The sequence below is a fragment of the Miniopterus schreibersii genome, assembly GCF_964146895.1.
Source record: "Miniopterus schreibersii genome assembly, chromosome: 10".
Lineage (NCBI taxonomy): Eukaryota > Metazoa > Chordata > Mammalia > Chiroptera > Miniopteridae > Miniopterus > Miniopterus schreibersii.
The window spans coordinates 15,624,218-15,648,166 of record NC_138110.1 but is presented as its reverse complement, the minus strand read 5'-3'; the positions used below and the strand labels follow the sequence as shown (position 1 = coordinate 15,648,166).

At 37.6% G+C, this 23,949-nt stretch overlaps 1 protein-coding gene across 3 annotated transcripts in view; it reads left to right on the top strand.

The window, feature by feature from the left end:
- WDR7 (WD repeat domain 7) overlaps nucleotides 1–23,949 on the top strand; it is a 271,518-nt gene that overhangs the window by 147,521 nt on the left and 100,048 nt on the right. For all 3 annotated transcript variants that reach the window (XM_081150203.1, XM_081150201.1, XM_081150202.1), the window contains one exon: nucleotides 8,237–8,458. In XM_081150203.1, coding sequence (XP_081006329.1) covers nucleotides 8,237–8,458 — 222 coding nt within the window. The remainder of the gene's footprint in view (nucleotides 1–8,236; nucleotides 8,459–23,949) is intronic.

Sequence of the window (23,949 nt, the reverse complement as noted above, 5' to 3'; positions counted from 1 at the left end):
ATTTTTCCAGGTCAAATCACACACTTCTTAAAGTATATTATCAGACTAGTAAACTGGTGGTCTCTTCTTATCTCAGGTTTTAATACCTAATACGATGACAGAGCTTCATCAATATATGGCTAATAGCAGATGGAAAGTATGTGCTGCTAGTCCATCTCTCATAAAAGCTCCTTTAGTCTTAATTCAAACCCATTGATTCCTGTTCCAGTTAAAACTGAAGAACTTAATATGTCTCTTAATCCTTTTATTGTAAGCTAGGATAAAATTAATTTTACCCTGGAACTGCACAAAGCCAATTAACATGATCTTTAGAGTTATTTAGTAAAGTGCTTCAAATTGTTAAATTTATCTTGACCTCTTGGTTGCACTCTCTGACTGCTTTTTAAATGAAGTAATCAATACCTCACAGCCCTTTAAATAGCTTAAACTTCTCAAATATTTTACCTGTGTTCTAGTTAAGCTGTAAGTGAAGTGTTTACCGCTGGTCATGTAAATCTAGAGTCAATTATGCTAAGTCTAAAGACAATTATGTACTTCCGAGGAACACAGCATGAATTAAATGGTTGTTTTAATAAAATCAAAGGCTCATATTTTGTATAAAGTAACTCAGTAATGAGTAAACCTATTTTCACACAGAACAAGTATTCTGTTTGCAACTAGAAATGTAGAACATTTATGTCCTTTGCCGTTGCGTGTAGCTTCTGTTTTCCACACAGGGCTAGTTGAAGGTATTAATTTTCTTACTGTGATGGGGTGATCAACCGTCCTGTCAGGAAAATGGATCTCCATGCCACCCTTTAGCATGATTAAATGGAGGCAAGTCTCTGTGGAAAAATACAAAATTTCACCAGACAAATGAAACTAGGGGAAGCTCTACTTTTCCAGAATTGTTTTATTTTTAATATCTCAAAATGTCCCATTTGGTTGTCAGTTTATTTATAGGAAAACATTGCAGCTAGTTGCATATGTCTTGTATTATTTAAGAGAAAACACAGGCAAAGCCAATAATTTAAAATATTTCCAAATCTAAAAAATCAAAGCATCAGAAACTGCTGTTATTGTCAGAATAGAAGTAGGGATGGGCATTTGTACCTTATACATTCACTAATCAGAATGTGTCTCTTTTAGGGGGACCTTTTCTTACTCTTACTTCCCTACTTGTTAACAAAGAACTACCGTCTTTTGAGGCCTAAGTACTGATAAAATGTACGTACCATAGAATTGCAGCATCAGTAGTGTTCATGGCCAGTTGGACAGTGTTCTTATGAGCCTGTGCACATGCCAAACTTTAAATTACACTAAGTGATGTACTTGACAGCTAATTAAGATTTCATATTTTGGCCACTTAGCAGAGGGCACCTGTTATGATTTTTTCTATTAGCTTAAGGATACAATTTACAAATGGCTGTCTTAAAGTACATTATTAAAACTTCCCTAAAGTCTTAATTCTTTCCTGAGGCTGGGAGTTAAGACAAGATTGAGGTAATTAAACAAAAGGAGCCTAGGGAAGGTGGGGGACCAGAGCGGAGGCGGAGCTCTCCAAATGCCCCTGTTGTTTCATTTCCTCCTGGAAGCAGCCCCTGTGTGCCCTGTGCCCCTCCCCCTTCCAGCAGTGGCCGTCGCCGGGGCTGAACGGCTGGGGTCAATGCCTTGCCTATTGATCAGTATCCCTGCAGTCCCCTGCTCCGGCAGCTGCTTCATTGGCTTCTTTCAGGGCCTGCTTCAGTACATTAGAATAGAAATCCATAACCAGAGCTGTGCTCATCCAAGCAGGGGAAGAAACTAAATTAAATGGTATAAAACAATCTTGGATCAGGAGTTTGTGCCAATTCATCTTGATCTAAGATGTCACACCAGGCTCTCTGTCTGAGCACCTGGGCTAGAGGCAGCCATAGTGAAAATAGATGGAGCTGCGATCATTCATTTGTCAGCTAAGGAGCCAGGCAGCGGTTAGCAATTCCCTTCTGCAGAGGTCAGCTGACAGCACAATCAGTGCAACTGCAGAATAGAGCTTTCCTTTGAACTATTGTTATGGAGCATGCTCTTGCTGAGACGGGGGAGGGGAGCCTCGGTCGCTTCCCTTTCCAGAATTCTGTGCAGAGTAAACTGCTACGCGGATCTAGATGCGGTTGCACAGAGCTCTCACCCCTTGCGCCTGTTCTTGTACAGAAATAAAGTTGGTTTTAAATGCATGTACTGAGACACGGGGTATCAAACTGTTAAATATCACTTTGCCTAGAATTAGGGGCCATTTCCATCCTTCTCAACACACAGGCAGTGATTATTGATTTTTTTTTCTTCTTGGTATGGTTAAGCTTTTAGGATTTTCACCCTCTTTAGTTACTATAAACTATCACAAATCAGTGTCATACTTTGAATCTATAATCACATGTACATACTTATACTTTTACTAACACTTCTTGTGTTTAAAAAACTAGAAGAGACAGAAATGCATATACTATGGCATCAGATTAGAAGCTATTTCTTATGTTACTTAAATTTTTTTTATATATTGAATTTATTGGGGTGACATTGGTGAATAAAATTTTGGTTAAGACAACATTTTAATTGAAGCTTTTTATAAGAAATGTTGGTGCGAAATACGACTTTTCTTGGAAGTTATAATTTTATAACATTGGAGAAACATCATTATTAAAGCAGCCTGCATGTGATTTGAAATATACTATACAAAATTAAGTTAGAAAAATTAGTAATAACTAACATTTTATATGAAAGAATTACAACATTTTTAAAGATGAATCTATTCTCTGTGGGCTCATTTTAGAGTTTTGTCTTTCTATACACTGCTTAAAAATGAACGGCAAATGTCCAGGACTAACTTTTTTTAAACAATAAAGTGTGACATGCAGAAGCTAAGAAACTAGCTGCAAAAATACCAAATCTTTTCTGTACTCAGTTGCACCAAACTTTTCTTGGAATCCAAATAAACAGTAACTTCTCTGTGATGTTTTCATCTTAGTTTTATAGATAACCAACCCCCCCTCCCCATTTTTCTTTAAGTACTTTAATACCACGTCCTTTCCATCTCTTCAGTTATTTATAATATCCTACCATTTCCATTTCTTAGACTCACCTAGGTCTTCTTGCCCACATTCCGCTCTGCCTTTCAGCACAGGTAAATACATGGCATTTCAGGTGTACACTTAAAAGTTTTGTGCTCAAGGTGTTTGTGGGTTTTTTTAATTCAGGTTTCGGAAAAGCCATACCTACCTTTCTTGCAAGGATTCTGTTTTGTGTTACTTTTGTTTTAGTTCATTGGGATTTTAAAAAAGCATTCTTCAAGGCAGGGTATCGGAAATCTTTCTGCAGTGTTATCACCAACCGCCCACACCTCGCCATGGGTCGTGAAGCTGTTCACGTCTCTGCATCTCCTGTTTTTACATCCCAACACCAAACCAACCTTAACCTCTCCCTTTGATCTGTACATTGGGCCTTGTAATATCTTACAAGGATAAGTGGATGACAGTCTCATCTTCTGTAGCTTCTCCTTGCTGTCAAGGGACGTAGTCCTGCCTATCCCCAGGCCCAGAGGTTCGTCCTGTCTGCCAAAGGAAAAAGGGGCGGAAGGAAGGGGAGTCTTCACGCGAGTTAAGGCGGATTTTGTGAAGTCCAGGTCAGTCTGGTGCTGTCCTTGGGCGGCGCCGTACGCGACTTCTGGAGGATGGCGCTTCTGGACAAGTTGGCATCCTTGTTGTATTCTAAAGGTGACAAATTTTACAAAAATCAGCCATCTATGCTAACACCGTTGTTCAGAGGTTAAAAACTGAAATGTGAATATGACCAATGTGTGACCTGGCCCTTTCCGGCCTCTTGCCTCATTTTCTTCCTTCCTCCTCTTGACTCATAGAGTTCCAGCCCAATTACCTATCCTTGAAATAGAAATGTACACATTTCTTCTTCTTGTAGGTTCTCTCAGTCCATAAAGTTCCCATTGATTTTATAACCTTTACGTGTCTAATTTCTGTTTATTAGCCTTTAAGGTCAATAAGGACAGAGGCTTTGCTTTTCTCATCCCAATTAATTCGTATTAATTCATTAATCATATTAGCATAATGCCATGTACTCTAGATGTTCAATTTTATGTGCCGAATGACTAACTGATGGAATGAATGACCTTCTACCACCACTGATACCTGTTGTTTTCCACCTGATCATTGCAGGAATTATTTTTTGGTTCCACTTTCTTGTTTTCCCTCACAATCTACCTTCCATACTGCTACTCTCATGACCTTTCTAACAATGAATGAATCTGATGTCACCACCTTATACAGAATTGTTTAGTGGCCTTCCATTAATCAAAGGTTAAAAGTCTTCAGCTTGCCATACAAAGACCTCTCATGGTTTGGTACTCCTGTAACCCCCCCCACACACCTGTTGTTATTTGGCTGCCTTACCTCCAGTACTATAGAATGACAAAGCAAAAGAACTGGAGGAAAAATTAAACAAAACATCTAAAAGTATTCAGAGTCCCATGCTACTAATTTCTTGGTTGGCATACTGAACTCTGAGGGCCCTTTTTTGGTATTGATTTAATTAATGTATAGAATGACGTACTGAAAGAGGCCAGAAAAGCTTGATGGATTAATATGAGAAAGAGCAGAAAGCTGACCTCCAATCATGCTTGCTCCAGGAGTTCACTTTTTAAATCCCTCTGTACCAAATATATAGCTATGATGGGTAAAATATACAAATAGAAAACCAGAGGCATAACCAGGCTCAGGAAAGATAGATACCTCTGTGGACAGGTAATGGAATAGAAATGCAATAATTTGGGCTGAAACCATTAGCTGCTTTCCAGAAGCAGTTTTTTTGGCTCCTATGAGCATAGAGGATTTAAAATATATCATGAATAAAGCTGAAAGCCAGGAGCTAGGCTATGGCTTGCTCGGTTCCTGGAGGACATTGAAAGGGTATGAGTACATTGTGACTTGGTTACAGTGGAGGCGGTGTTATTGAAGGAGAGGGAGAATGGATGTTCCCTGTGTGACTGGCAGTGTTTGCCAGAACAGAAAGTAATGAGAATAAGGGAGTTGGGGCCCTGCCCGGCGGCTCAGTCGGGAGCATTTTCTCCTATATCGAAAAGGTTTCGGGTTCAGTTCCCAGTCGGGGAGCATACCTGGGTTGCAGGTTTGATGCCGGTTAGGGTGCAGCCTTGGGTGAGGGTTAAATAAATAAGTAAATGCGTGAGTTGTATTCAACCCAATAACCTAAAAGTGAAACAAAGAAAAAGAGAGAATAGAGATAAAACCTAAAGAAAGTGGAAAAAGAACGCAGAAATTAGTAAAATAGAAAGCAATGAAATAAGATAAAAACCAATGTGTTTTTTTTAAATCTGATAAAATATATATTTCTACCAAAACTGATCAAGAAAGGCATGAAAAATAATACGAGAGAAGGCACACATAAACAATATTTAAAGGGATTATAGTAACTGATACAATTGAGATTTTTTTTTTAAATCATAGAGAATAGTGTAAATAACTTCACACCAATACATTTTAAAACTTAGATAAAATAGATATGCACTTAAAACTATAAGCTGTCAGAAGTGACTCAAGAAAAAATAGAAAATTAAATAGTATTACAAAAAAATGAATTTATAATTAAAAATATTCTATCACCCTGCTCCTCCTCTACACTTTTATATCCCCTACCTTCTGACTGCAGGAGGAAATGTTGTGAGACACAGGCCCTGATTTTCATCGAATTTCAAGAATCCTTTAACTGTTTTTAAAGAACTGACGAGAGAAAGTTACTTAACCCAGTTTTTGAGACTTGTGTTATATTGCCACTAAAACCCAACAAGAATAGTATATGAAAAGAAAATTATGGTCCAGTCGCACCTGTGGACACAAATGTAAAAACCTCATTAACAAATTTAGTTCAGAGTCTGTGTATTGGCCTGTTTGTCTTCCTACCTACCTGCCTACCTACCTATTGATCAACTTCCATCCATCCATCCATCCATCCATCGTTTTATCCATTAGTCAGTCTACTCAGAGTTTACCCAGGAATGCAAGCATCGTTCAGGGCCAGAACATATATAACGTTTCAGGTAACACTGATATGGTTATACAATAGGTAGATTAAAAAACATTTGATAAGGTCAGGATCCTGGTGATATATGGGACATGAGGAAGGGGTCGTGAAGTCAAGACCCAATCCGTAGTAGACTTTAGTTATATCCATATTAGTTAATTACTTTTTAGTAAAATAATATTACACAAAGTTGATTGTGTACATGTATATCATGATATTCTTTATTCTCTATGTAATTTAATGGACTCTTGTAATATCACATAATAAAAACCAAAAAAGTAAAAGGTGGCAGTTGGGGTAGGTCTGAACAAGGGGAGAGTGAAGGAGGTGCGTACCTAGTGAGAGAAAGTTCTGGAAAAGAAGTGTTATGTGTTAGGAATGTAATTTCTCTACTGACCTCCTATTTATTGATGCTTTAATAATGATTTAAAATTGTTTTCCATTATGTCTTGGGTATCATTATGGTATGTCTTATGAATATGAAGTTATGTTGAGCTTTTCCCAGGTTATAAGTACTTCACATGCCTGGTTGCACTTCCTCATTTTGCTCCATCTGGACAAAAACTCACCCTTTGCCTTCTCTTACTGCCCGTCCCTCTGAGTCCCTGGCAAACTCCTACTTATCCTTTGAGTCTTAAATCCATCATTTCTTCCTTTGTGAACAGGCTCTCCTTTTTTCATGCACTAGTGTGCTTCTCGAGAACCTGGACTGTTTATTTTTATGTCTGTAGTTCCCTGGCTCAAAGCAGATGCTCAATAAATATTTGTTAAATTAGTGGGCAAATTAATAAATTAATTAATGAACAGTCTTTTGTAGAAAGAGATTTATTGAGATAAAATTTATGTCATAAATTTCATCCTTTTAAAATGTAGAATTCAGTCATTCTTCGTATATTTAGAATTGTACTGATATATGCATAATCAAATTTGATAACATTTTTGTCATCTGAAAAACCTAGTGCTCATTCACCATTTCAGTCCTGCCCCACCTCTAGGCAATCATTCATCTGCTTTCCGTCCCTATAGATTTGCTTATTCTGGACATTTTATGTAAATGGAATCATACCATATGTGGCTCTTTGTGAGGACCTTTTCCTTAAATGTTTTCAAGGTCACCCGCATTGCAGTGTGTATCAGCACTTCATTACTTTTTATTACTGAATAATATTTTATTGGATGGATAGACTGCCTTTTGTTTATCCATTTATCATTTGATGGACCTTTCAGTTGTTTCCACCTGTTGGCTATTATGAATAATGCTGCTGTGAACATTCATGTACAAGTTTTTATGTGTTCATTTGTTTTCATTTCTCTTGGGTAGATACCCAGGAGTAGCATTGTTGGGCCATATGGTAACTATGTTTAACTTTTTGAGTAACTGCCAGACTATTTCGAAAGTAGTTGTTCCATTTTCATCCCCACCAGCAATGCATGGGGGTTTCAATTTCGGTAGATCCTCAACAGTACATGTTGTTTATTATCTGTCCTTTTTATTACAACCATCCCAGTGGATATGAAGTGGTATCTCATTGTGGTTTTGGTTTATATTTTCCTAATGATCAGTGATGTTAAGCATCTTTTAATGTGTGTATTGGCTCTCTCCCTCTCTCTATAGAGGGGGAATTAGCTAGCTATTCAAGTTGCTTGCCCATTCTAAAAATAGGATTTTCTTATTATTGAGTTGTAAGAGATGTTCTGTATACATTTTTATCATCTGAAAATGATAAAATTTTCCTTATTAGATGTATGATTCACAATATTTTCTCTCAGTCTGTGTGTTGTCTTTTCTTTCTTGATGCTGTCACTTGAAATGCAAACATTTTTAATCGATGAAGTCCAATTAAAAGTATTTTTAAATTGTGCTTTTGGTATCATATCTAAGGAATCATTACGTAAACGAAGATCATGAAGATATTCATCTCTATTTTCTTCTGCAAGTTCTTTAGTTTTAGCTCTTAAATTTAGGTTGTGATCCATTTTGAGTTGACTTTTTGCAAGGTAAGAGGTAGAAGTCCAAATTCCTTCCTTCCTTTGTATGTGGATAACCAGTTGTGCCAGTACCATTTTTTGAAAAGACTGTTCTCTCCTAAATGAGCAATCTTGAATATTTTTCTAATCATACACCTTTTTTGTATTGATATTCTTTCAATTTATATTCTTATGTTTTGATTTTCAGGTTGCTTATCAAGTGTCCCACAAATGAAAAAAATTTCCACATCTTATGAGGAAAGACGGAAACAAGCTACTGCAATTGTTTTACTGGGAGTCATAGGAGCTGAATTTGGTGCTGAAATTGAACCTCCTAAATTGCTGACCAGACCTCGAAGCTCTAGTCAAATTCCTGAGGGATTTGGTTTGACTAGTGGTGGATCCAACTACTCTCTGGCCAGACATACTTGTAAGTTTTAAAATTCTTAATGCTGACGTATTGCTTCTCAATATATATTATTTGTTAATAAAATCTAAGATTATTGAACATATCTTGAGTTTCAACTCAAATAGAAGGTTCAGATGAAGTTAGAAAGCAAGAAAATCTGTTGTCATAGTTACCAAACTTCTTTTTAAAAGTTAAAACGTGGTTTGTAAATGCTTTTATTCAAATAACACATTTCTGAGATTTGTATTTTCACAATTTGGTCAAGATTTTAGCCAAAATTTATGAAAGCTAGCTTTAGGTTAAAACTTTTAACTTATAAAATAATTTCAGGAAAACTGTGCAATTAGTCCTAAACATGATTTGAAAAGTCAGAGGTGGAGGTGGAACACCAATTTTTTTCTTTTTTTTTTTAATATGTTTTTATTGATTTCAGAGAGAAGAAGGGAAAGGGAGAGAGAAATAGAAACATCCATGATGAGAGAGAGTCATTGATTGGCTGCCTCCTGCACGTCCGCAACCCAGGCACGTGCCCTGACCATGATCTTCTGGATCATAGGTCAATGGTCAACTCCTTAGCCATGCTAGCCAGGCCCAATTTTTTTCTTTAAAAACAAAAAAGTTTTAAAGAGCATGAATGAAGAACTGTGAATTACCTTTAATTTAAAATACATTCTAATACCAGTTTTAAAATGACGAAACAGTTACAATCAGAGCTCAAAGGGTTTGTGTCATATTGCTTTTGTTCTGAAGTTGGTATGTTAATAACAGGTAAGGGTATTTTATAATGATGCCTTTTGGTACTTCAGTGTCCGAACTCAAAATGTTCCTGCCATATTGCAAAATTATTTCTAATATCATGTCATCTTAAGGACCAAATATAATCCCACTGAATATATCACAAGATACTCTTTGTAGAGCAAATTGCAGTGTTTTCTTTTGGGTTTTTCGGCCTTTAAGCAAAGGAAAAAGAGATATGTTACTTTGGCAGTTGTGACAGCAGAGAACTTCATTGGATCATCGTCACATACTTTTGCTGTGAAACCAAGGAGCTGTTTAGAGGCTTTTGCTCTTAAAGCCCTGTTATAGACTTAGCTGCTTTGCCCCCTTTTTTTCTTAATGTAGCAAATGTTTATTAGGGTTGGTAATCTCTTGATATCTCTTTGACATTGAGAATCAGAGAGTAATAATAACAATACCACCAACAATAATAATAAAGCTACTAACTCTTTTGAGCTCTTTACATGCATTAACTCACTCAGTCCTCATAATCACCTTTTAAAGTGGGTATCTCTTACCCCACCAGTGTGGTTCAGTGGTTGAGCGTTGACCCATGAGCCAGGAGGTAAGAGTTTGATTCCTGGTCAGGGCACATGCCCCGGTTTCCAGCCTGATCCCCAGTAGGGGGCGTGCAGGAGGCAGCCAATCAATGACTTTCTCTCATCATTAATGTTTCTCTCTCTCTCTCCCTTCCTCCCTCTCAAATCATTAAAAAATGTATTTAATAAATCTCTAAAAAAAAAAAATAAATGGGTATCTCCATTATCTCCATTTTACACATGGGGCCAGTGGGGCGCAGAAAGGGTTAGTCAGCGTGGCCGAGATCTTACCTCTAGGAAGTGGCTGTTTTGGTCTCCGCACCATCTGTTGGCTCCACAGCTCATGCTGTTGACCATTATGCAAATTCTTGCTGTTCCCTGGTTCCCAGTCGAAAGGGCTTAATGACTAGCCTGTGCTATCGCTTCATAATTTCAAAAGCACTTTCTTGTCTATCCCCTCGTTTGAACTTCTAAATAGAAACTGACTTCTTCAAAGCGACTCAGCCAGAAAGTGGTAAAACTTAGACTTGAACTCAAGCTTCTTATGGCCTGAAATTCGTGCTTTTCCATTTTCTACCTGGGCGCGTCGACTTTCCCTCCCCTGCTAAGGCCTCCATGCTCTGGCTCCGGCCTCTCAGCTCTAGACTCCCCCTGCTTTTCATTCATAAAACCCTGCTCAGATCTCACCTGCTGTACCAAGGGCTCTTCAGGCAGGCCCGCCTCTTCCTGTCCTTCCAGACAGTCTAGGACTTACACATAGAGCCCCTATTTAGAATCTGGGCATCAAGAATATGAGAGATAATGAAACTTTGAGATGTTTACTTAGTCTGGTGGCTTTCTAACTCTAGCTCACCGTCTCTCTATGACTATCAAGAAATTTCTAATCCCTTGTTCATTTTTATGTTGACAGCTAAAACTTTTAATGGTAAGTTTAAACATTTGCAAAAGAGAATTTGGGAGATTGTGAATATTGACATTTAAAATTAAACTGCTGTTGTTCTTTTTAATATACTCAATAGAATATTTACCATAACCATTTGACTAACTTTTCTTTAAATGTCAGAAATCTCACATCTGATTATTTTCCTTGAAGCGAGATCATTTCTATCCTCACAGTGTTAGGAAAGGTGGTCGTATGCTCATTTAGCATCCAGAATTTAATTCCTTTAAACTATGTCTTAAAATTATTTGTGCTTTCTTGAAAAGTCTTAGGATGTTCCCATTTGAAGGGGGTTACTTATTTTGAAGAACACTGATTTAGTCCAACGTGTTTTGTATAATTTTTTGATGGTGTTCTTTTGTATTTTGTGTTTTCCTGCAAGGAAAGTGAACATAAATGCTTTTCTCTGGAATTCTCCCATAGCTGAGTATACGTCTCTATATATAAATATAGGAATATCATAAATCAATGAATTAGTGACTGATTCCACCCAAGCCATTTGTTTACACCACATTTGCTTAGTTACCTAGACAAGTACTGTTATTGTCCCTTTTCTAACCACAACTTATCTTTATATAAAATTCCAATATCCATGCACTTATGTCTTTTATTTTAACTGTAATCATTTCATCCACAAATTATAACTACTGTAACTAGGGAAAGAGGAAACAGGTTAGGCGAAAAGGGGGAAATAAAATGCGGAAACAGAGCTTTTTTAAAGAAGCCTTAGGAATTGATAGAAGAAGGCTCTGACTACTGCTCTTTCAGTTTGTTAAAAGACAGAGAGCTGAACCACATGTAAAGGGATCCTAGTGCCTGTTTCTGACATGAGGGATCCCTGAGCTGAGCTGTACTGTGGGGCGGGACTTAAGCATGGTGCCTCCTCACTTTCCCGAGCAAGGTAAATAAAATATACCCAGACATTTTAGATGTTTAAGTGTTTTAGAAGCAAGTTTGTTCCTTGAGCATTTTGGATAAAAGACTAGAAGTGGGAGGGGCAGAAGGTAATGTTCCTTAGCAAATTGTATTTATGATTATTTTGTTGAACCAAAAGACAGGGATTCTGAGAGATTTCTAACAAGCAAGAAATAGTATATAAAAATGAGTGCTATCATTAGTACCTATTAGAACCAGTTTAAATGTGTAAAATGTCTCAGATATTTTCCTTATCTATTATGATTGCCCTATTATAAAATATTATAAAGGTAATCGTGGGTTTGCTTTTAAGTTTCATTCCATTATCCTATTTTTTCATCAAAGAGCTTAGATTCCTTGGTGGTAAATTTGCCTGCCACAGGGATTTTCAACATCTATCTTATTTGAATTTGGGTGTTTTTATTAAATTTATAATTATCAGTTTAAATCTTGCTCTCCTGATTAGAAACAGTTATATATCTAAGTATTCTGTGTCTTACTTAGGCTCTTTTCAATCAGTTACATGTAAAATTAACCAGTTATGTTAACCTGCTAGGAGTTGCTCTATGTAGTGCCATGTTATTTGTTTATGTGGCATTTTAGAATGTATTGGTACCATTAAATATTTAGTCTTTACAGCATCCCATTGAATGAGATAATAATTATTATCCTCATTTTGAGATAAGGCCATTAAGATACAATATTTGATGAACTTTAATTGCTAATGTAGTTAGAGGTATAAAGGTGAAGTCTAACCTTCCTTATAAAGCCATTTTGTGAGAACTCTTAACCCAGTTAAATCCCAATTACCTGCATTGACGGGAGGGAAGAGTGATGCAGATGCTTAATTCAAAAGTCATTTTTTAGCCCTGGCCAGTGTGGCTCAGTTAGTTGAGCATCGACCCATATACCAGAAGATCACCAGTTCGATTCCCGGTCAGGGCACGTGCCCAGGTTGCGGGCTTGATCCCCAGTAGGGAGCGTGCAGGAGGCGGCCTATTGATGTTTCTCACATCGATGTTTCACTTTGTCTTTCTCTCCCTTCCTCTCTAAAATCAATAAAAGCATATTTTAAAAATAAATAAATGTAAAGTAAAAAACCATTGAAAAGTCATATTTTGTTTTATAATACACTTTATACTTAGATTTGGACATACATGAATTTTGTGGGTGTTACACTTTACATAAAACATCAAAATCACATATTGAGGACAAAGCTGACGGACTCTGGCGATTAAGAGGCCTAGACTGGATCACTTGGTACGTGAAGTGTCCCTCTAGGTCGTAGTTTCCTCTTATATAAAATAAAAGACCAGAACGATTCTCTTTTTAAGCCCCTTTTAGTTCAATTAGTCTCTGCTTCTGAAGTGAAATAGGAGGCATCCCAGGAACTTCACCTCTTTGTAACCTTCCATTTTCTTCTCCACGTAGGGATGGATGCTTCACATCAGCCCAACTGCAGTAGAGATTCTTCGTTTTTATTTGGATCCACAAAATAAGGCATTTTTAGACTATTTTAGGGAATTATTTATAATGTTACCTTATGGGACATTTGGTTCATTCTTTCATTTGGTCTCTCCTGCTCAGTTTGTAATTGTGGAATTATACTGGCACATCTGTAGCAAATACCATTTTGATCTCTCATTAGCTTTTTTACTTTGGGCAGGTGTCATAAGTCATTTCCCTAGGCAGCAGACTCTGAGACAGATTCTTATGCAGGCCTATTCTGGGATCAATACCTTTAGGGGAGTGAAAGAAGCAGGGATGGGCAGGGGGAGAAGTTGAATTGCCTTCCAGTTGCCTAGAAAGCCTCAGCCCATCTCAGGGAACTCTGGAGCTGGCATGGCCCTAAAGACTTGTCCTGAAGTGGCGCTTAGGACTTGGCCTTTATATCCTCATGTCAGTCAAGTCATTGGTGCCCTGAGAAGGGGGCGTGATCTTGAGTGAGGCAGCTCTCTTCAATTTAAGACAAACCCCACAGAGGGACTCGACTGAGATTTATCAGCCACTAACGCCCCATGAGCTTGGGGAGTGAGTACCTCAGTCGTGGAGGGGAGGAGATGGCAGCCTCTCCAGCTCCCATCAAGAAACTAATTTATGTGTGTCCCCGCCCCCCTTGTAGCAACAAAAATGGAGAGAGGGACTGCCATTTATTTAACATGCTTTTTATTCCAACTTCATACATAGCTCCTATTACCCTGCAAGACAGATATTTTATCCAGCACCTAGCATGATACAAGACACATTAATAATAGCTAGTTACTGAGAATTTACTCTGTGGCAGGCATTTTGCTATGTAGGTCTAGTCCTATCAAATAAGTACTGTTACTATTCCCATCTTTCAGATGAGGAAACTGAAGCTTTGCTCAGTACTCACTAGAGCTTTGTGAAACTGGATTCACCTTTCTTCCTGCAGACAATAAATTGAGGACACAAGTTAAATGTTTTAAGGTCCTACTCAAAAGTATCAGGCCTGGACTTGAACACCTGTCTTCCAACTGTAAATCAGTGTATTTTCACCATTTCACAGCCTTCTTGTGTTACAAACAAGGGCTCAGAAGTCAGCAAGCACTAGGCCACCTGTCAATATGGACACCTATTGAATCGTTCCTTTAGGGATGTGCTGGTGCCACAGAGATACAAGTGTGAGCAAAATCCACATCTCTGTGATTGTGAATTGGCTTGTATCTGTGGTGTGAAATATTTAGATTAGAGAAAATGAATTTTTCCCACAGTGGATTTTTAGAAATACTGTAATATAAGGGTTCTTCAGGTAGCCAAGGTTTATGACCTCACTGATGTTACGTGGAAAATGCTGTTTTTTTGTGCATTTGTGTTTCTGTTCTGGGAAAAGGATTCACAAATTCCATTCAATTCCCAAAAAATAGTCATTAAAATAAAAATAGATAAGAGCTCCAAGAGTTCAAATTGCTTATCTGTTATGATTTTTAAAAACAATACAGTTTATATCTGTCTTTATTAGTTCAATTAGAATACCACCAAATGGACGTTTCAGTTAGATGTTACCTAAGGAATATTTTAATTCTATGAAAACCTCTACTTAGTTTTATATGGTACCTGACATACAAGTGTTAGTTGAATGTTAATAGTTATTATTGTTTCTAGAAATGTTTATAGGAGGATAAGGAAAGGAAATAGGTCTTTGTAAAGCATTGCCACCTAATAGGAGATTTATATGTATATGTGCTACTCTTTAAAATCTTCCTAAGAAACTTAGGAGGTAGGTACTGTGTCAATATTTTATATAGGAGTGAACTGATAACTCACAAAAATTAAGTAACTTCCTTAAGGTTGTCTGTCTTGTGAGGGATTTGAATCCAGATGCATTTTCTCCCAAACCCTAGGATGTTTTTTTCTACAACACATACTTATTCCCACTGTTTGTGGCAAAGCACATTAGTTCCTAGAGGATTTATGTAAAAAGGTACTAGAACACCAAGTTTTTTGGTAACTGTTTATTTGCCATTGGATGAATTTCTATATGTTTCTTACCTTGTATTTCATTTTAGCTACATGAACATAAAAAGCTCAGATCAAATGGAAAATTTAGCTGCTCTTCTGTTCTTGCTTGTAAATAATTTATGCTGTATAACAGCTTTATCATTTTTAGCAGAGATCTGACACTTGCATTATAGACCCTGTGTGGTGACATAATCCCATCCTTGTTCTCCAAAAATAACTTTAATTTGCAATCATTTTTTTGTTGTTAATTCACTAAAATTACGGGTTTTAGGTTCCTCTTCCATAAAACAAGCAAGTTGGACAAGGTTATTTCTTTTTCTTTATTTTTTTTCTAATATGTCTTTATTGATTTTAGAGAGAGGAAGGGAGAGAAAGAGATAGAAACATTAATGATGAGAGAGTCATTGATCAGCTGCCTCCTGCACACACCAACCTGGGATCGAGCCTGTAACCCAGGCATGTGCCCCGACCGGGAGTCGAACCGTGATCTCCCAGACCCTAGGTTGATGCTCGACAGCTGAGCCTGCCTGGCTGGGCCAAGGTTATTTCTAAGGCCACTTCCATCTCAAATTGCAGGGTTCTATGAAATTGTTGATGTGACTTATTCTAACTATAGTGTTTGTGTTTATTGCTTCCAGTTGAACTTGCTTATGTTATTTTGTTTGCTCTGTACCAATTGTTCTATCTTTTTTTATATGTTCCAGTAGTCCATAGCTATGCCATTTGTTTGAAGCTGAGCATCTTTAACTTATTTTCTGTCATCCTTCCTTATGGGCCCTTCATATAAGCTTACCAGGCTACAGTTATTTCTCTATCACATTCTCTACACATATCCCGACTCATGGACTTGCATTATGTTGAATTTTAGTCCAGTAGCTAAATATGACATCTGGCCCGGCTGGCATGGCTCAGTGGTTGAGCATTGGCCTGTGAACCAGGAGGTCACAGTTTGATTCCGGGTCAGGGCACATGCCAGGATTGCAGGCTCCATCCCCAGTAGGGAGCGTGCAGGAGGCAGCCAGTCAGTGACTCTCTCTCATCATTGATGTTTCTCTCTCTCTCCCTCTCCCTTCCTCTCTCTGAAATCAATAAAAACAAATTTTTTTAAAAAAGAAAAATAAAACGTCTGTGATGGTTTGAGATCTGTATCTTATAGGAATGTAGTTTGAAGTCATTAAAACTACCAACCAAAATTTCTTGGTCTAGAAAGTGATGAAGCATTGGTATAAGACTCTGCCAACCATCTAATGTTTGGATTAGTTAGGTTGATTAAGTTTTTCGTTTTATTTCAATTTTTAATGCCCTTGATTTCTTGTTACCGAGCTGCCTACTTGCTTCTCTATACCTCTTCAACTCTGAGGATTTACTAATATTTCCTTGTCTATCAATGTGTTTGATGAAAAATGATATCTATTGTTACTTTAATTTGCATTTTAACTCTTTAGATTGATTTTCTTTTGTTTACCATTTTTAGTTCTATGAATTCCTGTTTGTACTTATTGTTATTTTTTATTGAGGTATAATTGACATATTATATTAGTTTCAAGTGTACAACGTAATGATTTGATATTTGTATGTATTGCGAAATGTCCACCACAGTAAGTCTCGTTAACATCTGTCACCAAACATAGTCACAAAATTTTATTTTTGTGTGATGAGAGCTTTTAAGATCTACTCTCTTAGCAACTTTCAGACACGCATTACACTATTATTTAGTCACCATGCAGCACATTACGTCCTCATGACTTACTTATTTTATAGCTGGAAGTTTGTATCTTTGACTCACTTTACCCATTTTGCCCACCCCCTGTGGGGTTTTTTTGTGCAGTTTTTTTTTGGTATCTAGTTCTTTACTTTTGTACTGTTGGTACTTTTCAAATAGAGAGATATATGTTACCAGTATTTTTTTCAGTTTGTTGGTTTCTTTATTTTCTTGTTCTTTGCTGTAGAGATAGGTATAAGTTTTATATAGTCAGATATTGAGGCTTTACCTGTATGCTGGTGAACCAAAAAGATTAGGGACGTAAATATGTACATTTTCCCCCAATTTTATAGTAAATAATATGTATTCAAGGGTCAAAATAACAGTGACCAAAGTACTAAAAGTGGCTCTCCCAGTAAAAAATAAAAGGGAGTGCATTACAATGAATCTTGAGAAAGGTGGTTTTTAGTATACATACAGATAGATAAAAGAAGTGTAGATATGAGTGGTTAACCACTAAAAGACGTAGAAGACGGCCCTAGCAGAGTTTGGCTTGGTGGTTAGAGAGTCGGCCAGGGAACTGAAGGGTCCCGGGTTCGATTCCGCCCCAGGGCACATACCTCCGTTGCAGGCTCCATCTCCAGCCCTGGTTGAGGGGCACGTGCAGGAGGCAACCAGTTGATGTGTCTCTCTCACGTTGATCTGTCTCTCTCACGTTGATCTCTCTCTCTCCCCCCCTTCTACTCCCTCTGAAAAGCAATGGAAAAAATATCCTCAGGTGAGGATTAAAAAATGAATTTTTGTTGAAAGAAGTAAAAGAGACTCCTAGGAGTTCAGAAGTAACAAAAGATCAGCTACTTGTCTAGGGTAGATCAAATGGATCATAAAGGAGCTAAGGACTGGGAGAGACGTTCAAAGAGGGTGTAGCCACTAAGGAAACCCCAAGCCTGTGGGTGGTGAGAAAACCTGCCAAAGGGCACTGGCCTGCCCGGAGCAGCTTGGAGGAGTCCTGACACTCTGGGAGGGATGGGCCGAAGCTGCTCTGACCTCCCTGTTACTGGAGGGCCTGTGAGGTGCCAGTGGCTCTGTAGAAGCAGCCTGCCATTTCCCCAGAGTGGACAGGCCAGGGCTGCTTGGGGGGAAGTGTCTTTCCCCTTGCAGGATCACTGTTGACAAAGCTTATCCTTCTGTCAGCTGGCAAAGAGGTGTTTACAGAGTCCAGCTCTACTGTCACAAAGCAAAGGGGAGATGGTAGATTTGGAGCTGAGATACTAGAAATTAATAACTGACCTAGAAGAAATAATTGATCATTGTAATTCTAAAATACGATCTAATAAGTCAGAACTTGCAAATCACTAAAATTTTATTCTCTGCTTGTTCTTTATAATGAGCCAATTATATGCTCAATAAAAATTTTTGAATCAAGTTATAGTATTATTTTATGTTTTGAGAGCCTGACCAAGAAACTGTTCTCTATTTTGTTTCTTTCTGAGAAGTACCCTTATCTTAGCTGTATAGATCTTTAGGCAATGCAGTCATGAGGCTACTGAAAGGGTAGGTTTACAGCACAGTTGCACCAGGCCTCAAAAAACTGAACTCTGCTTGTGTGTGGTAAGCACAACTAACTCTGTGCTGCGTTTACAGATAAATAAATGTTGGTTGGCAACTATTGTCCCAAATTTGCATTTCAATGGCCTAGTAATGTCCCATCGCTTACCTACAACTTCGCAGGGATGTTAGTGATAAGGAATAATTAATGATTTGTTAACAAGATCAGATATTTGATTATAATGTACAATAGATGTACAAATTCTATATTTAACTTTTATTTGCCTTTTAATTGCTATGGATTTCTGGGCCTGCTACTAGCTACTTTATCAGACTGAAGAAATGGTTCCTATAATCTCTCATCCTCAGTCCCAGTAGACTTTACAATGAATTTTCTCCAAAATAGAAAAGGCAGTCCTGTTCCATTAGATGCAAAACGCTGCAGCGCCGTCCATTTCAGCTGCAGTTGTCAGTTCTGGGAGTTCGGAAAGGGTGAAAACGGCAGACAGGGGGTTCACTAGTGTTGTCATGTGAAATGGTTTAAAGGGGGAGGATTCTTTGGATTTTTAAGTACTAGAAAAGAATTTCAGGCCAAGAGAAGGTAATGTATTAAGCCCAAGCTCATTTAAAATTCTGCTTTGTCTGACTGACCATCACATACAGAGCAGTCTGCTCAGAATGTCTCCAGTGCCGGTTTTGTGACCTCCCAGAGCTTCCTATGGCAGTTGACTTGAGTGGAGCAGGTCATTCTACTTCTGGGAAGAGAAGAGTTCTGGGCAGTAGCACAAGCCCTAAAATATTGATGTGGCCGCTTTGAAAGTATAGTATTATATAGTTATAGGCAGTATGTCATTCAGGCTGTTTTCATTGCCCAGAAGTCATTATGCTGAACCTATAGGTTGTCAAATCAAATTAATTTTGGTAACGTCAAAGTAGATTGTGCCTTTGTGGATGTGTCTATATAATTATATAATATGCTTATTCAATGGATATAAAAGATTAAAAAGTCTTTATATTTAGTGCCTCCCTTATCATACACACACACACACATATATATACATACATATATATACACACACACACACACACACACACACACACACACACAGAGTCACCTGAGCGCACACAGATGGAAGCCCCATGTGACTCCTCTTAAATGCATGTGCTGCAGGTGTGGTGGAAGTAAGGGCTGTGATGTATCAAGTGTTAGCTTGTACCACATGACATTGCTGTTGGGGAAGTAAAGTGGTCAAATATAAGCAGACCTCAGAGAGGTTGTGGGTTCAGTGCCAGACCACCGCAATAAAGCAAGGCATAATCTTCTTGTTGGTGAAGGGGCTTGTTTTCAATTTGTAAAAAAACACAGCCATCTGTGAAGCACAATAAAGCTGAGCGTGATTCAATGAGGTATGCCTGTATTGGCCTTTCACATGGTCCAACCTAATGTTGAAGTATCAGCTACACTATGATTTGGAAGAGCACCAAATCATTGAAGCAAATTGTATAAGCCAGAACCCAAATTAATCACAACTGGACAAAAGACAGAAATTATATTAAGGATAGTAAAGCTGATGAGTGACTGATGACTCGGTCTTGTACTGTGGCAGTAGATGTGAGGTGAGCCCCTCATCACTACATCAGCAGAAAATATTTTGGTCAACAGATTTTTCGCTCTCTGAATAATGTGTTTTATGTCTAAGATTATATAAATCCCTACAGATAACTTCTTTGACATGTGCTATGTGGTTGCCTTCCTGACATGCCTAACCCTGCAGATTTTTCTTTCTAAACTTCTTTGCTGCCTTTCTGACTTTTGAGTATCAAGTCGATTGCCCCTTGGTGGTATTGTATACTTGCACCTAGGGTTGCACTTTTGTTTTATACTTAATGACAACCTTGACTGCAAAGATGATATTATGAAGTACCACGTCCACCTTTGAGATGGTATATTTTCTTTTGGTCTCCTTTTATATCCTGATATTTGTCTAAAGTTGAGGTTTACTGAGGTCTTTGAATTCTACGAGTGAAATTTTAATTAGTTTGATATTATCTTTAATAATGTTCATTATTATGGTAAGATATACTTGTTCTTTTGAGAGCTGAGCTATAGATAGTGAGTACTACTAATAAAACAGCAGCCAGTTGACATTTGTTTTTCCATTCTTAATGGAGACTGGATGTTGTGGTGTTCTGTCAATCTTGAGAAAAGGGCTGTGGACAGCTGGTAGACCCCAGCGCCCTCTCACTGGTGATGAGCAATCATTGCTTTCCGTATTTTCCAGACATGAATTTATTTAAATAGTTTGATTGGGACAGAGACTGATTTCACCCTGACATGGTTCACAATATATTTCAATTACAAGGAACCATCCTTAGTAATAATTCACAACTCTCCATTTAAAGTACAATAATGTAATGTTGATAAAGTTAATGGGCTGATAAATTTGTAGAACTCTTGTATCTTGAATATGAAAATGCAAAGACTAAATTTTAATACATATATGTTTTAAAACCTTAGCTAATGATGAAGCTATTCGTTAGAAGTGTTTTTGCACTTAAACTTAATCACAAACTTGGTGACGACATTAACCTAACTTTGGGGGCAGTGTTGTGTTTTGTGGCCTTTTGAATCTAAGATACTCAAGATGACTTTACATGGGACGTTATCTTGTTTAAACTACATGACCTGACAGTGTGGAAAGTAGAGATTGGCAGATATTCCTGCCTTCCACATGTGGAAACCGAGAAAAGTAATGTAGTTCATTCCTGACAGATGGAAATAACTAGGTATGCAGAGTCTTTTGCTCTCAATTATGATTGTTAAGTCACTGTGAGAAAGTTCATGTTTGAATGTGTTATCTTACTAAGGAAAGGTCACTTCAAATACCCTTTTCTTTAGCTTCTTCCTTCAAAATGCCAGAATCTTTGTGGTATGGTCATCTTCAGATGAACTACAAAACTTACAATTGTTTTGATTTTTTTTATAGAATAGTGAGTGTGTTGGAAGGGATGAAGCAAGCTGAAGTAAATATTAGGGCAAATATTAGGGCAGATGCAGGAAATTGACGTGAAGTCCTGTACAGGTAGAATAAGGAAGCACATAGATAGTCTCACGGGCGTTAAAGGGTAAGTACAGCTTAGAGGACATAGGAGGCAGAAGTTTGATAGAATAAAAAAAAGACTGAAAGTTCAAATTAAACTCTAAATCTAAGAAATATTTTACCCAATACAATTAAAAAACTCCTGGACTGTATTAATTCCCTTTTTGTTATAGATAATTTTTTAAAAGATATTAAGTATTTCAATTTTGTTTTTAACTAGTTTTGTTCTAATGGATTTAGAGATACAAATATTATTGCCCTAAGAACGCAGAATTTAAGACATGCAATCTGTCTTATATCTGATACCTACTTGAAATTTTATTTATATATTATATGAGATCATGAGTGCTAAAAGTTTGATCAAATTTAGTTTGATCCAAGAGTTCAGTATGATACTGAGGGGGGAAATCACACAAACCTCAGTGTTACTTTTGAATGATGCCAGAAATTAACTTGTTATTGTGGAAAATGGTAAATAAAGGGAAATAAACATTTATCCTATGTTTTTTATACAAATTACCTCAGCATAATAAAATGGTTGATGAGAGAAAATTCTTCTTTATAACAGTATTCTAGCCAATAAATGAAGAAGAGATGAAAGGCCATCACCATTTTGCCACCCTCATCAATTAATGTTGGGCAGTAACTCCTACGATGACCAAAAAAGGGACAGCTGGGCATTATGTACTTCTCGGTGGAAGTACAGAACAGCATCTAAGAAATAGTAAAAAAAGATTAAATTCAAACCTGAATCTGTTCAGCCAATTTGTAGAAATAACATAGTTCAGAAGAACACTGTAAATACTGTTTAAAGGATATATCAAAAGAACTGATATCTTCCGGAAGGGTGAGGGGCAAACTATAGATTAAGAGATTTATTAAAGAGACGTATTTGGATTATGATTAGAAAAGACTATTGTTAAAAAGTGAAGAAAAGAAAGAAAAAGAGGGAGAGAGTTTCGGAAAAGGGGGAGAGGTAGTAGGTGACAGAGAATCACCAAAATGTGAGCACTAAGGGGCTATCTGATGATATGAAGGAATTATTGATAATTTTGTTTACTGTGGTAATAGTATGGTGGTTATGTGTTTGTTTGTTTTTTATTTGAAGTCCCAATCTTTTAGACACATACACTGAAATAGTTACAGATGAGATTTGCTGCAAAGTAATCCAAGGTGCTGGGGAGAGTGAGTGAGGGTTTAGGTGAAACAGGACCCGCCAGGAGGCCAGCACTGTTGCAGATGGATGATGGTCACAAGGTCCAGTGTACTTTTTGTTCTACTTTGTGTATGTTTGAAGTTTTATGTAATAAAAAAGATGTCTGACAACGCAACTGGCCGTCCCACAGAATAGCAAACTTCATGCCACTGGACTCTGTGTCCTGAATTTGTAGGTCTGCAGTGAGTCCACAGATCTGTGTTTCCTTTAAGCTCATCAGCTGATTCTAAATATCCACCAGAATTAGACACCTCTGGGCCAGGTCATCTCTAAAGTCCATTCTAATCCTGAGCTCTCTCAGTCTGTATTTCGTTAAGTGGCATAAACAAGATTTGCTCCGGAAATTCAGGGACAAATAGTTGGAGTGACCAGCAAAGCTTGGTAAATAAAGTGAAACTTAACCAAGACCTTGAAAGATAACTTAGAAGATTGGCAGTGGATTCTGACCAAATGCATTTGTTCATTCGGCAAATATCTTTAATGCTTCTTCACTGCCAGAAAGGGCACCAAGCACTGGGGGATATGGTTATAGTCACAGCAGTTACTATGATGACCATTTTGAACCTCATTTCTAATGGAGGCTCTGTGTTACCATGGAGGGAATGCTGGTTTTTGAGACTGAGCTTTGGCTTCTGGACCTTTAATTTAGAGGATGCCACATAACCTCACTCAGCCTGTTTCCTGATCTATCACAATGAGAAGGTTGGACCATTCCAGCTCTTGACTTTTATAAAATATGATGCATGAAGATTTTTGTTCTATAGCTTTTGCTGTAAATATGGAATGTATGGTATGTGGGACTAAATTTTTTTTTTTTACCATCAGTCATGAAATTTGCTTGTCAGTGGGAGTGGGTGAAGGTATTTTCTCTTTTTTCTGCCTCTGTAATACAGTTGTATAAACAGATATTTAAGCTAGCATAATTAGATTCTCTCCATAAACCAGAACAGGTCTGATCTTAAGCTCATTTACTGTCTTAGAACAGAATTGATCTTGCCTTCACGTTTGATTCACCCGCCGCGGATTTGGAAAAGAAGAAAAATAGCATTGCTAGCTCAGGGTAACTAGGCCAGAGGTAGTGGGGAGGGTGGAAAGCCTGTGTCATGGTATGTGTTTGCCTTCATTCTATGTGTTAATATATGTAGATCATTCAGATAACACTTTCAGCCATCCTTGAAGAGCTATGCCCGTTAGACTTTTCATTCTTCATACAGGTTAGAGTGATTCAGTGATTACTTGATTGTCATGAACCCAATTCACAGTTTCTGGGGTTACAGGAGAAAAATGATTT